This window comes from Bos indicus x Bos taurus, chromosome 5 (genome assembly GCF_003369695.1).
Source record: "Bos indicus x Bos taurus breed Angus x Brahman F1 hybrid chromosome 5, Bos_hybrid_MaternalHap_v2.0, whole genome shotgun sequence".
NCBI lineage: Eukaryota > Metazoa > Chordata > Mammalia > Artiodactyla > Bovidae > Bos > Bos indicus x Bos taurus.
This window is the reverse complement of record NC_040080.1, coordinates 22,835,113-22,850,605: the sequence shown is the minus strand read 5'-3', so window position 1 is coordinate 22,850,605 and position 15,493 is coordinate 22,835,113. Positions and strand designations below refer to the sequence as shown.

At 44.9% G+C, this 15,493-nt stretch overlaps 1 protein-coding gene across 2 annotated transcripts in view; it reads left to right on the top strand.

Moving 5' to 3' along the window:
• The window catches only part of DUSP16 (dual specificity phosphatase 16), a 93,623-nt gene extending 80,954 nt beyond the window's left edge, over window positions 1-12,669 (top strand). Inside the window, exons 7-8 of one of the 2 annotated variants that reach the window (XM_027541373.1) lie at window positions 5,145-5,268; window positions 8,972-12,669. In XM_027541373.1, the coding sequence (XP_027397174.1) occupies window positions 5,145-5,268; window positions 8,972-10,088 (1,241 nt within the window). In that variant the 3' untranslated portion in view covers window positions 10,089-12,669. The remainder of the gene's footprint in view (window positions 1-5,144; window positions 5,269-8,971) is intronic. The other variant, XM_027541372.1, reaches the window with a different exon arrangement.
• The last annotated feature ends 2,824 nt before the right edge of the window (window positions 12,670-15,493 follow it).

Below are 15,493 nucleotides of genomic sequence, written 5' to 3'. Positions count from 1 at the left end.
AGGCAATACAGGGAGGTAATTAAGAGGATATACTTTGGAGCCAAACTGTATTTGAGTCCTGCCTCCCTTGGTTATCAGTTAAGTGATTCTGGGTGAGTTACTAAAATTTCTCTGTTCCTTAGTCTACTGATCTGATGACTGAAGACAATGTATTTATCTTATAAGGTATATTGTATACCTGTATATACCTTATAAAGATATTGTATAGATTAAAATAGATAATACATATAAACACTTTGCACAGTGTCCGACTTGTAACTGGCTCTTAAATAGTTCAGTTCGGTTCAGTTCAGTTGCTCAGTCGTGTCCGACTCTTTGTGACTCCATGAATCGCAACACGCCAGCCCTCCCTATCCATCACCAACTCCCGGAGTTCACTCAAACTCACATCCATTAAGTTGGTGATGCCATCCAGCCATCTCATCCTCTGTCATCCCCTTTTCCTCCTGCCCCCAATCCCTCCCAGCATCAGAGTCTTTTCCAGTGAGTCAACTCTTCCCATGAGGTGGCCAAAGTACTGGAGTTTCAGCTTTAGCATCATTCCTTCCAAAGAACACCCAGGGCTGACCTCCTCTAGAATGGACTGGTTGGATCTCCTTGCAGTCCAAGGGACTCTCAAGAGTCTTCTCCAATACCACAGTTCAGAAGCATCAATTCTTTGGTGCTCAGCTTTCTTCACAGTCCAACTCTCACATCCAAAAATGACCACTGGAAAAACCATAGCCTTGACTAGACAGACCTTTTTGGCAAAGTAATGTCTCTGCTTTTGAATATGCTATCTAGGTTGGTCATAACTTTCCTTCCAAGGAGTAAGTGTCTTTTAATTTCATGGCTGCAGTCACCATCTGCAGTGATTTTGGAGCCCAAAAAAAGTAAAGTCTGACACTGTTTCCACTGTTTACCCATCTATTTCCCATGAAGTGATGGGATCAGATGCCGTGATCTTCGTTTTCTGAATGTTGAGCTTTCAGACAACTTTTTCACTCTCCTCTTTCACTTTCATCAAGAAGCTTTTTAGTTCCTCTTCACTTTCTACCATAGGGTGGTGTCATCTGCATATCTAAGGTTATTGATATTTCTCTTGGCAATCTTGATTCCAGCTTGTGCTTCTTCCAGTCCGACATTTCACATGATATACTCTGCATATAAGTTAAATAAGCAGGGTGACAATATACAGCCTTGACGTACTCCTTTTCCTATTTGGAATCAGTCTGTTGTTCCATGTCCAGTTCTAACTGTTGCTTCCTGACCTGCATATAGGTTTCTCAAGAGGCAGGTCAGGTGGTCTGGTATTCCCATCTCTTGAAGAGTTTTCCACAGTTTATTGTGATCCACACAGTCAAAGGCTTTGGCATAGTCAATAAAGCAGAAATAGATGTTCTTTTGGAACTCTCTTGCTTTTTCGATGATCCAGCGTATGTTAGCAATTTGATCTCTGGTTCCTCTGCCTTTTCTAAAACCAGCTTGAACATCTGGAATTTCACGGTTCACATAGTGCTGAAGCCTGGCTTGGAGAATTTTGAGCTTTACTTTACTAGCATGTGAGATGAGTGCAATTGTGCAGTAGTTTGAGCATTCTTTGGCATTGCCTTTCTTTGGGATTGGAATGAAAACGGACCTTTTCCAGTCCTGTGGCCACTGCTGAGTTTTCCAAATTTGCTGGCATATTGAATGCAGCACTTTCACAGCATCATCTTTCAGGATTTGGAATAGCTCAACTGGAATTCCATCACCTCCACTAGCTTTGTTCGTAGTGATGCTTTCCAAGGCCCACTTGACTTCACATTCCAGAATGTCTGGCTCTAGGTGAGTGATCATACCATCATAATTATCTTGGTCATGAAGATCTTTTTTGTATAATTCTCCTGTGTATTCTTGCTACCTCTTCTTAATATCTTCTGCTTCTGTTAGGTCCATACCATTTCTGTCCTTTATCGAGCCCGTCTTTGCATGAAATGTTCCCTTGGTATCTCTAATTTTCTTGAAGAGATCTCTAGTCTTCCCCATTCTGTTGTTTTCCTCTGTTTCTTTGCATTGATCACTGAGGAAGGCTTTGTTATCTCTTCTTGCTATTCTTTGGAACTCTGCATTCAGATGCTTACATCTTTCCTTTTCTCCTTTGCTTTTCGCTTCTCTTCTTTTCACAGCTATTTGTAAGGCCTCCCCAGACAGCCATTTTGCTTTTTTGCATTTCTTTTCCCTGGGCATGGTCTTGATCCCTGTCTCCTGTACAGTGTCACGAACCTCAGTCCGTAGTTCATCAGGCACTCTATCAGATCTTAAATAGTAGCTGAATTAAAAAATTATATGAGAAGCCTTTTTTTTTTCTTAGAGGTGTACTCTGTCTCCTCAGTTATTCCTCCATTTTCACCTTTGTAACTTCTCCCCTTCATCCATTTCATTTGCTATCTTTTTTTTAATTAATTAGTTTTTCAATTGAAGGATAATTCTTTTACAGAATTGTGTAGGTTTCTGTAAGATATCAACATGAATCAGCCATAGGTATATACATATGTCCCCTCCCTCTTGAACTACCCCCCACATCCTTTTTTTTAACCTAGAATTGATAAAAGAAAAAAATAGGCAAAATTGAAAAATATATATATCTTTTTCTTATCCTTGGATTGTTGTAGTGGCAACCTGCTTTTGTTTTAATTTCCAGTTTTCCCCATCCATGCCTTCTTATTGCCCCTATTCAGCACCTGCAGAGGCTATTTAAGTGTCTCGGGTCCTTCGCCCGAGTTTCCCAGACTCTCCAGTGGCTGCTCCCCACCTCTGAACCTCCTGTTCAGTCCCTTCCCATCCAGCATGCACCAGGCAAGACTCTCTTCTGAGCAGTGGTCCAGCCGCACTGTGGGTCTTTGTTGAATGTTTGGCTTCTCTCCTCCAGGCCTATGGGCATTCCTTCCTTTGCCTTAAGAGACTCAGCTTAGCACACAGTTCTGATAAGAAATGTATTCTAATGAGCTCCACTTCATATAATCACTTTTTAATTAGATTTTTAAAATGCACCATCCAAACAGTTGTAATTGTAAAAGCAGTGTAAGTACCACACGGAAAATTTGAAAAGCAGAGAAGAGGAAACCTATACCCTCAACATCCTAACGCATCTGTTATCATCATCACTTTATTTCCTCCTTGCATTTTTCAATTTTTTTATGAAGATTACCTTTTAAAATATGTATCGGCCAGCCAGCCTGTGTATACAGGGTTTATACTGTGTGCTCAGTGTTCAGTACTTTGGGAGAGTGTTAGAAGCAAAACCCTTCTCGGCCCTTCGAGTCTAGTTCTGAGATAATTATTAAAAATGAGAGAATACTGTCAACATTAAAAAAATATTAAAAATATTTCAAGCCAGCCTATTTCCAGTAAGAATTTGAAGCAGCTTACAGGAAGAGGTTGGGACCAGAAGGTAACACACATTCACCCATATCACCATTAAAATGAGATGGAAGGTCAAGAACCAAGTAATACGTGGCTAGCAAAAGTACAGTAAAATCCGAATCAGAGTTCCTTATTGACATTGAGTGAAAACCTTGGCTTTGAGCTTCTCAGTAGCCAAGGTTAAAAAGGAGGTACTAAGAGCAGTCTAGGCTAAATACTGCCTAGTAAAGAGGAGGAAGAGAGCTGTGGAGGCCCAGGGAGCCGTGGACTTTGTGGACATGCGTTTATGTACCGTTATGTTGTACAGTGTGTCCTTCTTTCTTTGTTTCAATGCTGTCTTGTATCCCTTTGTTATTGTTTTATTGTGTTTGATTTCTCTATTTAAAGGGAGGCTGCTTGATTGTTCATGTTCTACCTCAAAGCCCTTCAGTGTTCTGTACATAACAAATAATACATCATGTAGGTTAGATGTTTGTAATATGTATAACAGAGGTGGTGAGGCTGGAGTGGCCTTGTATTATTCAACTGCCAGAGCAGAGTCCCTGGGATACCTGTTAATTACAAGAATATTAACATAAGGCTTGGTAAACTTTTGGTAGTTAATCAGTGAAAACAGGAATGAAAAGGGAAGTTGATGGCAGCAGGTAAGCACACAGGAAAACTGTTCAGAACTGAGGCAGGCATAGTACCGACTGAAATGGTGGTGGCTTCCAGGCTCTGGGGTAACTTCATCCTTACCCACGAGAAAGCTTTTAAAGCTCATCTACAGTGAGAGGTGGCAGGACTGTGAGATTGAATTTACTTGGTTCTTGGTTCTAACAGAGTCCTACCATGTTACGGGCAATTAGCATGACGCAGTGTGACAGTATGACCTCAGAGGTCAAAGTTCCCTTGGTCCTCATTAAAGTGACTTATGAAACCTGATTCACGGTGCACACATGGTTTCTCCATGAGTTCAGCAAATAAAGTTCAGTGAGCCACTTTATGTCGTAGCACAAAGTCTCCTGGAGAAAAATGGGGAAACTCTTTTCTATGAGGAAGATGGGTTCTGAGTTGGCATTTAAAGTTCTTGACGTGGCATCTTTTACATTTGATGTCGTGTCACTGTGACTAGGTCTCTCCCCTCCCCAGCGCCCTGCTTTTTACACAGTAATGTGTATTACATATGTTTAAAATGAAAAAGTGCTTTTAAAATTTAATCTCATATGTTTAAATCATTATTAGGTCATACACCTAAAATACAACATTATATGTCAGTTGATTCCTCAAAACTAGAAAAAGGTCTCTTACGTAATTAGCAAAAAGCTGAAGTGTCAGACAACATGGGTAAACAGAATATTAGCTAAAATCATAGGATTTTGGATGTTATTTTCTTTTATACTATTCTGTATTTCTGAAGTTTTCTATGCCAGGCAAGTAGAATCATGTGATCATAATCTATGATTTATACTCAGGGAGAGTAATTAAAATGATACATAATATAAAAAATGCAGTGAAATGTATTGAATGAGAGGTAACCTGGATTAGGGACAACTTGCTTATTAACACATGTGGGGACCTTCTCTGTTCTCTGTGAAAATGGTGGGGAAATCATGTTCCCCTACCTCCTTAAAAGAGTATTGAAAGGAAAAATAGCTAAGTATCAAGAGAGGGGCTTTACTTTGCATCAGCAGGTGAAGGACATTGTGTGAGTAAATGGAAACACCGTTTCACTGCTGAACAAAGTTGTTAGTGATCTTTTCTGAATTTGACTCCTACAGAGAAAGCAAAAGCCTCCAATGGATGTGTCCTCGTGCACTGCTTGGCGGGGATCTCCCGCTCCGCCACCATCGCCATCGCCTACATCATGAAGAGGATGGATATGTCCTTGGATGAAGCTTACAGGTGAGGGCAGGAACATGCCCTATGTGAGTGGCTTCTCCTTTGACCTGAATCCTCAGGAGATACGAGTGGGTAACCACGATTATTTTAGTTAACACTCTACAGGTGACTTGATTTTTAAATGTTTAAAGATTGGAGAAAAATGTATTTTTATAATTTAGCACTAATTCTACCCTCCCATGTATGAAGTTCATCCTCAGCTGCTTTATTGAGTTTGAAAAAAGTGAAGTGTGTTAGGCGCTCAGTCAAGTCCAACTCTTTGAGACCCCATGGACTGTGGGCCGCCAGGGTCCTCTGCCCATGAGGTTCTCCAGGCAAGAATACTGGAGTGGGTTGCCATTCCCTTCTCCAGAGGATCTTCATGACCCAGGGTTCGAACCTGGGTCTCCTGCACTGCAGGCGGATTCTTTACCATCTGAGCCACCTGGGAAGCCCTGAGTTTTTTTTAAGTTTAAGAAACAGCAAATCTAGAGATCTTTCCCTAGTTGGAGAAATATCATTTGTTCTAATTTACACATGAGAAAAAATGCTCCAGGAGAATACTCATTATAGAATTCCTACTGTGCTTCAGACTCTCTCTCGCTATCACTGAGGATAAAGTCCAGTATATGTAAGTATAAAACCAAATAATTGTCAAACTCCATTCACAATCTAGACTAGCCCAGTTTTTTTTTTTTTTTTAATGAAGTATAATTGATTTACAGTGTTGGTAATTTCTGCTATGTGGCAAAGTGATTGAGCTATGCAGGCACATATTCTTTTTTATGTTCTCTTCCATTATGGTTTATCACAGGATATTGAATATAGAAGGACCTTGTTGTTCATCCAGCCTATATATAATAGTTGGCACCAGCTAACCCCAAGCTCCCAGTCTTTTCCTCCCCCACTTTCCTCCCCCTTGGCAATCACAGGTTTGTGCTTATGTCTGTTGCTGTTTCGTAGATATGTTCATTTGTGTTTTTGATCCCACATAGAAGTGACAGCATATGGTATTTCTCTTTCTGACTGCACTTAGTATGATAATCTCTAGGACCACCCATGTTGCTGCTGCTGGCATTATTTCATTCTTTTTCATGGCTGAGTAATATTCGTGTGTGTGTGTGTGTGCGCGCGCACATCTTCTTTATCCATTCATCTGTTGGTGGACATTTAGGTTGTTTCCGTGTCTTGGCTATTGTGAGTAGTGCTGCTGTGAACACTGGTGTGAATGTACTTTTTGAAATTATACTTTTGTTGGAGTATATGCCCAAGAGTGGGATTGCTGGATCATATGGCAACTCTATTTTTAGTTTTTTGAGGAACTTCTGTACTGTTTTCCATAGTGGCTGCACCAGTTTACCTTCCCATCAACAGTGTAAGAAGGTTCCCTTTTCTCCATAACCTCTCCAGCATGTATTATTTGTAGACTTTTCAGTGATGGCCATTTTGACTTGTGGGAGGTGATATCTCACTGTAGTTTTGATTTGCGTGTCTAATTAGCGATGGCAGACATCTTTTTCATGTCCCCATTGGCCATCTGTATGTCTTCTTTGGTGAAATATTTAGGTCTTCTGCCCATTTTTTGATTGGGTTGTTTGTATAGTTTAGAAATTAAGCCCTTGTCAGTCACATCATTTGCAAATATTTTCGCTCATTCCTTGGTTGTCTTTTTGTTTTATGGTTTCCTTTGCTGTGCAAAAGCTCCTAAGATTGATTGGTCCCATTTGTTTATTTTGGTTTTTATTTCTATCACCTTGGGAGACAGTCTTAAGAAAACATCGGTACAATTTATGTCAGAGAATGTTTTGCCTGTGTTTTCTTTTAGTTTTATGGTGTCATGTCTTATATTTAAGTCTTTAAGCCATTTTATTTTTTATGTATGATGTGAGGGTGTGTTCTAACCCCTTGATTTGCATGTGGCCGTCCATAGACTTGCCCAGATTTTGCAGTGTATCGTTTTGACTGGGTTGCCCCCAGTCTCATTCTCCAGACAGAAGGCAGCCAATGCCAGCAGCACCAAGGACTGTGGTTGTGTTGAGGGGCGTATGAAGCAGAGCCCTCTGTGCATCTTGTTGGATAGAGGTGGATAGTCTCCATGTGATAACGGATCAATAAATATATGCACACAGAACCAGGCCTGTTGTAACAATAGGATTTTTTTTCTCAAATTGGAAAATTTGGAACAAAGAAATGAGCTACTCGAACAGCTTCTCACTGGCGGAAGGAAGTGGGGAGGCAGGAAGTAGGGAGGCAGGTCCTCCCCTGTGGCTTAGCCCCCCAAGGTCCTCCTGAATGCCACACAAACCAGCAGGAAAGGCACCCTCATATCCTCATGGGGGTCTTAGCATGAAGACTCTGTATTTACACTTGTCACAGTTGAGCCAGTTATTTCTGGCTTTGTTAATTTGCTTTAGGTTACATATTTCTAAGGAGTTTATTTTTGAGTTTTATCTTTCCTTCCTTATTTAAATTCTTAGGGTAGTTTCACTCCTTCATCTTCTGAGGCATGTCCGTGAGAGTCAGGGGCCACAGTCAGGGGCCACTAAAGAATGTATCTACTATTTCTGAGTCTTTGTTTCTGCAATGAAATGGAAAAGCTGTTTACTACTAGTTTTGATCCCTTGGTGACTCTTCTAACAAGGTGGCTACAGGAATGAATCCAGATGTTAGACCTGGTTTTGAATCCCAGCCCCATACTTTAATAACTGTGTGACTGGGGCAATTCACATAAGGACTGTATGTACCTCTGTGATGGAGGGTAGTTTTGAGGGCTGACTGAGCTAATACTCTTATTAGAGTGCATTAACATGCTGAGCAGACAGAGTCCACTGTGTGACTGGTTATTCTGTCCCATTAAATACAAAGAGCAGGGAACTGGGAAGTGTGTGCTTTGATGCTCTGGCCATCTGATACCCTCTCTCTTTTGGTCATTAATTAAAAATGTGAAATGTCTCGAAGTCACTGTGGGGACTCTGACATTGGTAAGTTGAAGGTGGCATGGCTGTTAAGCTATACTTCTGATGGGAACACCAGTGCTGGGGCAGGGTAGGGGTGAGGGTGTCCTAGGTGGTAAGGAAAGAATCATCTCTTACCAGCTGCGCTGGCAACACTGCGCATGCTGAAGTCGCTCAGTCGTGTGCGACTCTTTATGGCCCCATGGACTATAGCCCACCAGGCTCCTCCTTCCACGGGGATTCTCCAGGCAAGAGTACTAGAGTGGGTTGCCAGACCTCCTCCAGGGGATTGTCCCAAACCAGGGGTCGAACCCAGGTCTCCTGCATTGCAGGCGGATTCTTTACCATCTAAGCCACTAGGAAAGCCCGAGAAAACTGGAGTGGTTAGCCTATCCCTTCTCCAAGGAGACTTGCCAGCCCAGGAATCGAACCAGGGTCTCCTGTATTGCAGGTGGATTCTTTACCAGCGGAACTAACCAGGGAAGCCCCACTGGAGCCCTTAAGTCCTTGAAAACAGGGAGGACGAACCTAGAACTTTTGGGGCTGGGCTCCCTGCTTTCTAACATCCTCAGGGTCGTCCTGCAAAGCTCCCCAAGGCAGAGGCCCTCACCTCCCCCTCCACCCGCTCCCTGAACTTTTAAACCAGCCATCTTCCGAAGGTCTTGGGAGGACCTCTGATAATTATGTCTCACCTCTTCACTTACTGTAGCTTAATCACTTTAACAGGTCAGCTGTCAGATTCAAGCCTTTTTGGTTTTTCCCTCTCCTCACAGATTTGTGAAAGAAAAAAGACCTACTATATCTCCCAACTTCAATTTCCTGGGCCAGCTCCTAGACTACGAGAAGAGGATTAAGAGCCAGACTGGGGCCGCTGGGCCCAAGAGCAAACTGAAGCTGCTGCCCCTGGAGAAGCCAAGCGAGTCAGTCGCCGGGCCCGGCCCCGTGGAGGGCGCACAGGGGAGCCAGCTGCCCCCGGGGCCGCCCCACGGCCGCCCGGCTCCCGCTCTCTCCGAGGGGGCGGGGCCCCGGCCTGCGCCCCCCAGCACGGCCCCCGACGACGGCCCCCTGGTCCAGGCACTCAACGGGCTCCACCTGCCCCCAGACAGGCTGGAGGACAGCGGCCGCCTCAAGCGCTCCTTCTCGCTGGACATCAAGTCGGTGACCCCGACGCCCGGCGGTCTCTCATCCCCCGAGGCCGCCCTGGAGCTCTACAAGCCCGCCACCTCCAGCCTGGAAGGCGCGGGCAAGCCCTGCCAGTTCTCTCCGGTGCAGGAGGTGTCGGAGCAGACGCCGGAGGCCAGCCCGGACAGTGAGGAGGCCCCGCCGCCCCGGCCCTCTGACGGCAGCGGCCAGGGTGCGCGGCCCCGGCCGGGGAGGCCCCTGTGGTCGCCCCTGCACCGCAGCGGGAGCGTGGAGGACCGCGGGCAGCCCCGCTTCCTCTTCGGCCTCTCGGCCAGCCAGCAGCACCTGGCCACTTCGGCCACGGGGCTGGGCCTGGAGGGCTGGCACTCGGATCTCCTGGCCCCCCAGACCTCCGCCCCGGCCCTGACCAAGAGCTGGTATTTTGCGCCAGAGCCCCCGCACTTCTACTCGGCCTCGGCCATCTACGGGGGCCGCACGGGCCACCCTGCCTTCAGCTGCAGTCAGCTGCCCACGTGCAGCGGGGACCCCGGGCATTCGGTGCGCCGGCGCCACAAGCCCGGCGACAGGGCCGACTCCCGGCGCAGCTGGCACGAGGAGAGCCCCTTCGAGAAGCAGTTCAAGCGTCGAAGCTGCCAGATGGAGTTCGGTGAGAGCATCAGGTCCGAGAACCGGTCGCGGGAGGAACTGGGCAAGGTGGGCAGCCAGTCAAGCTTTTCAGGCAGCATGGAAATCATCGAGGTCTCCTGAGCAGGAGGACACTTGTGACTCCCGTGGACAGGGCTTGTCTTGTTCACGAAAACTAATTCCCTGTAAATCTGAAATATATATATGTACATATATATTTTTGGAAAATGGAGCTATGGTGTAAAAACAACACATGGATCCACACCATTCTTTTGTAACATCTGCAGTTGAGAGAGCAGCTAATACTTCTCTCAATACAAATGGAAGGGCCCAGGCCAGCTTTCCCCCAGACACGTGACACAGTTCTATGCAATGGATTGCACATCCTCCCGTTCGTACTAGATTGAGTTCTACTTGGAGTTGGAGGACGGAAGCCCCCTCCGTTCTCTTGTTGTGCTACAAAGAGATCTCAGATCCTAGTCCTGTCTGGTCCCTTCCGTAGTGCACCTTAGCGCTGAGACTGAGCCAGCCTGTGGGTCGGGCGGGGAGACCCCGTTAGGAACAAAACCTAATGGTAAATCCACAAGGAACCATCATGTCCAAAGCTGATGCACAGATCCAAGCGCACCCGCCAGCCGCTGAGCTGGCCAGCGTCATTCTGCTGACCGACCATTAGGGGGCCTTGCCAAGACCTACTTTAGAGCAACCCCAGTACCTCAGACAAAGTCGGGGCTTTCACCACTACCAGGTCTGGTGGCCCGGTTTCTAGGCATTGTGAACAGGTAGGTAGCTAGTCACACTTTTTCACCAATTCAGACGGCCTCTGCAGGCATTTCCAGTTAGGCCTGGATGGAAGTGGTCCGGCTCCTCTTCTCGGCTTTGTGAAGAAGGAAGGTGAAGCTATCTGAGATCAACTGAACAGCCAGGAATCTGGCAGCATCATGATTAAGCTAATGTTGGGAGGCTAAATGAGTCTACCTCCCTCTTTCTAAATCAAAAGAACTGTTCAAGATGGGCTTGTTAATCCTGGGAACTAACCTGGTTTCAAGCCAGATGTGAATTTATTTGGTAGCAGAGCAGCACCCCCTTCAAGGTCTCAGCCATGCTAGGTATTTTCTATTTTGGTTTCACTGCACAGAGGTATTTTGTGAAAATGGAACAATAAAGTGGAATTTTATTGCAAACTACCAAGAGGCAGAAAACTGTGGAAGGATAAGAAGATCAAACTACTGAGGAGCAGCAGGCAGCTGTTATTTTCTCAGTGGGTTTTTTTCCCCCTTAGCATGTGATGAAGGTGGTATTTTCTACGATTTCCTTAGGCTTTCATACTGCTAGGGCTGAGAGGCTTTCGTAAGCCAGGAATGCTCAGAACTAAACAGTATAGAAAGGTGAGGAGGAGGCGGACAAATTTTGTTTCATCGCAAACAGAATGGAAAGACACACCCACACTATTCTCAAACTACCCCCGGCATTTTTTAGTAGAAGGGACACCAAAATGGAGCGGGAACAAGTGGTCTCAGTCCGTACCTACAATCACTGTATGGAATCAACCCTGGCAGCTGAAACTAGGTGATTAGAACAAGTAAACAGTGATAGTACTTACCTGCTTTTAAATTTCCTGGCTTGAGTTTTGTCAGCTACAGTCTGGTCCTGTTTTGAAGCCTTAATTCACGTCAGCAGCTTTTTTTTTTTTTTCCAAGGGTGGTGGGTGGGTGTTCGTGTTGTTCTTTACTGTAAGTGTAGCTAGTTGCTGACTCATATCTCAGGTTTTTCTACGTGTGAGAAATGGACAGTCCTTTGAGTCGGATGTGACTTCATGTTTCTTACGGTGACTGCTAAAACCAGCATAGAATGACATGATTCAAAACTGACTTGATCGTGACAATTCTGAGCTTCATAGAACATAACTGGTTATGCACAAATAATGGGCTGTGATCTGGGTGTAAAATGGAGTGAGTAAACTGTAGGGAGTGCATTGTTACCATACTGGAAAGGTTCTGCTAAGTTTAGCTTTTCTCTGTACATGCAAATTCTGGGTGTAATCAGACCCAATTATCAAGGTTTCACACATTGATTTTTGATGTGTTATGTACACACGCACCAACCGTGTAACAGCTCCCAGCTTCCAGAGTCTGGTCACAACTGTGGAACATTTTTGAGACGTGAAAGCAGTGGCTCCAGTGCTGTATGTTTCAGGAAGGTTGTGGGATTTGGTTTTACTGAGATCTTTGGGCTGAACTGGCCTTCCAACCTTCAGGATTTCTCTTGGCCATGGTCCCCTTCCTTCCTGTGACCAGTGTGGTCCTGTGCTACAGCTTTTAGTTCTTGGTCACTAATGTCAAATAATCTGGAGACTTCCCAGCTGAGGAGCCAGCCCTGGAGCCACATGGGTGTCCATGGCCCCGGGTGGCTGGTTCTCTGCACCGTGAATCGGAGGGGGAGCGCTGGAGCCTACCAGATGATACAGAATGGTGATATTAAACAGCAGAACTAGACTTCGATGTGAGAAATGCTGGAAAATGGTTTAGGACATTTGTAAAGTTGGGTGGGAAGATGTATAAATGTTTAATATGAATATAGTGTTCTTTTGGAGTAAGGCAAGCTGTTGAATGGTTACAATTGTGCATTTCTCATTCTGATGTGTCATGAATGTTAATATGATGAAATAAAATCAAAACTGGTACCTGTTTATACATAAACATGAGAAGGGACTTCTCTCTGTAGCACGTCCAAGGGGTTAGGGAGGCCATAGTGGAGCCTGGCCTGCTGGCCTCCCATCAGAGGGTTCAGCTCAAGGTGAAATGCTGAGTCTTCAGCCTGTGTCACAGGCTCCACCTTGGACAGGGAACGCGTGTCAGAGCTAACAGTCTACTGCCGTCATCTTCATCCTTTCATGGGTACATCAGATGCACACTATGGCATAGAAACCTCAAAGGTAAACATTTGCTGACTGGCTGAATCCAGAATGGTGCAGGGTAGGAAGAAAAAAGACAAACATTCATGGTGCATTTTGTACACTTTTAGAATTCTTGTAGGAAAAACCAAGGGAAAGTAGTTATTTCAAGATCTGTTCTCCATCCTTGTCATGCACGTCCTAATAACCTCTCTGCTGCTACGTGATGACACCAGGCACGACGACTCATGAGACAAGAAGCTCAACCTCATAAGGTTGTTAGGCACAAAAAAAAAAAAAAAATGATGCATTAAACGAATAAAGCATTTACCTTCAGTGCAAGCAGACAGGATACTGATGACACTGATAATCACAGGTGACATTTCAGTTGGTTGTGAAAGGCTTCTGAGTTAGACTTAAGGAAATTTAAAAGTAAGAAGGACTGGATGGAGTGAGTGAAGACCAGAAAGAGATGTCTTGGCTAGGACCTTGCCAAAAAGTGGAGGTGGGCGTGGGACAGAGGAACAGAAAGACAAAGTGTTAGTCACTCAGTTGTGTGTGACTCTTTGTGATCCCATGGACTGTAGCCCGCCAGGCTCCTCTGTCCATGGGAGTCTCGAGGCAAAAATACTGGAGTGGTTGCCATGCCTTCCCTACCCAAGGATCAAACCCAGGTCTCCTGCATTGCAGGCAGATTCTTTACTGTCTGAGCCACCAGGGAAGGCATAGGAATAAATCTGCCTTAAGATGTAAGGTGGCAGGAGGGAGTACGTCCCTCGGTGAAAGGCTTTGGATGGGAACTTATAGGTGTTGGAAGGCCCGAAGGTCAAGCCAGTTATGACTTAGACAGACTTGAGGGCCTCTTGGGGACCACCAGCCGTAGCCGTAGCAGGCTGGCATTGAAAGGCTAGTTGGGTGTGACATGACCAAACCAGGGCTCAGGCTAAGGGGAAGCAGGGTAGGTGCAGATGTGAAGGGTCAGGCGTACACAATGGGACAAGCGAACAAGAACTTCATCATCAGGACCCTCACTGTCATTTTATCTTAGATGTTCCCGTCTGGTGGTTTACCTTTTCTGACACTAAGCAGAAATGTTTTCGGTCTAGTCAACAAAATTTAGGTCTAGGGGCTTTTTCTCTATAAATATTACTCTTCTGCTTCTCTCAATCAAAGAGGAAAGTGAGTTGTTTCTTGCATTGTGTGTGGCTCATTCATCCTTGTACAGCAAAATTATACTTGGTTATTATCTTTGAAATGTTGCAAAAATCAACCATGAGAATCACCATAGCACCAACTTGGAAGAAGTTTGCAAGTCAATCATATTGTTGCAGTTTACATACACAGATACCAAGCTGGTTATCTATATCAAAGGAATAAAAACAAGTTTCAATCCTTTGGTTCTGGCTAACACACTGGAGTCGGTTCAAAATGCTTTCTTGTAGGACATGCAGAATATGACTTTGGAGGAGGGTGTCACAAGCAAACAGGATAACTGGGAGAGGGTTATTAGCTCAGTGGTGGCCTAGCTTCTCTGGTCAGGGGAAGTATGACAGTTTCAAAGACTGTATTAAAAGCTTTTAGCATAAATCTTGCTTCACTATTTAATAAAAGCAACAGGAATTTGCCTTGATTGGTGAAGAAAATTGAATCATCAATAAGTTCCATCCTGTCTTATGTTGACACTGATGACCCTGAACAAACTCCTTAGAGTAAAGGACACACACACACACACACACACACAGCCAGCCCACCACATAAGTACTGCTTATACTAATAAGCAACTAGATTTAGTTGCCCAAAAGGTTTTAACATTATGGTTTGAAGCATGGGAATAATTAAGTTTTCTGGTTACCCTTTCCTTCTGTAGTCCCAACATCTGCATGGGAGGTACATGCCTCGTGTGTGTGCAAGAAATTCAGTGTTACCGACCACAAACCAGAAAATAACAATGACATCTCTTAGGCACTGTGTAGCTCTTAACAAAGGAATGAAAGTCAGAGTGAGGGGAAAGCAAAATTACTTCTCTCACAATTAAGAAAAAACCTACACCTAAAGATTCCACAAGAAAACATTTCCCTTCTCTCTACTCTGCCCTTCAGTTTTTAGCATCAACATTTCAAGTAATTTCTGACTGAGTACTACGTATCTGGGTTTAGCTGAGGGGTAAACAAAATAGGAAGATAAAATTTTCAATTACTCTAGGAAACAGCAAACCCATTACATTCCCAAAATCTGTTCAAGAAAGTAAAGCATTGAGGAGGAAAAAGTAAAATGTTACCAGTCAGGGTTCAATCCATAAAGAATCGTTAGGAATGATATAGAATAAGGAGGTTGTTCAAGAGACTTACCTTAAGCAATTAATTACAGGAGCTGGTCAGAGTCCTGGTTCAGCTGTGCTGGATGGGCGGTGGGGGATGGATGGGGTGGTGGGGATGGATGGATGGATGGGGTGATGGGGATGGATGGGCAATGGGGATGGGTGGTGGAGGATGGAGGGATGGGCAGTGGGGGAGGGATGGGTGGGTGGTGGGGACGGAGGGATGGGTGGGTGGTGGGGATGGAGGGATGGGTGGGTGGTGGGGATGGAGGGATGGGCAGTGGAGGATGGAGGGATGGGTGATGGGGATGGATGGAT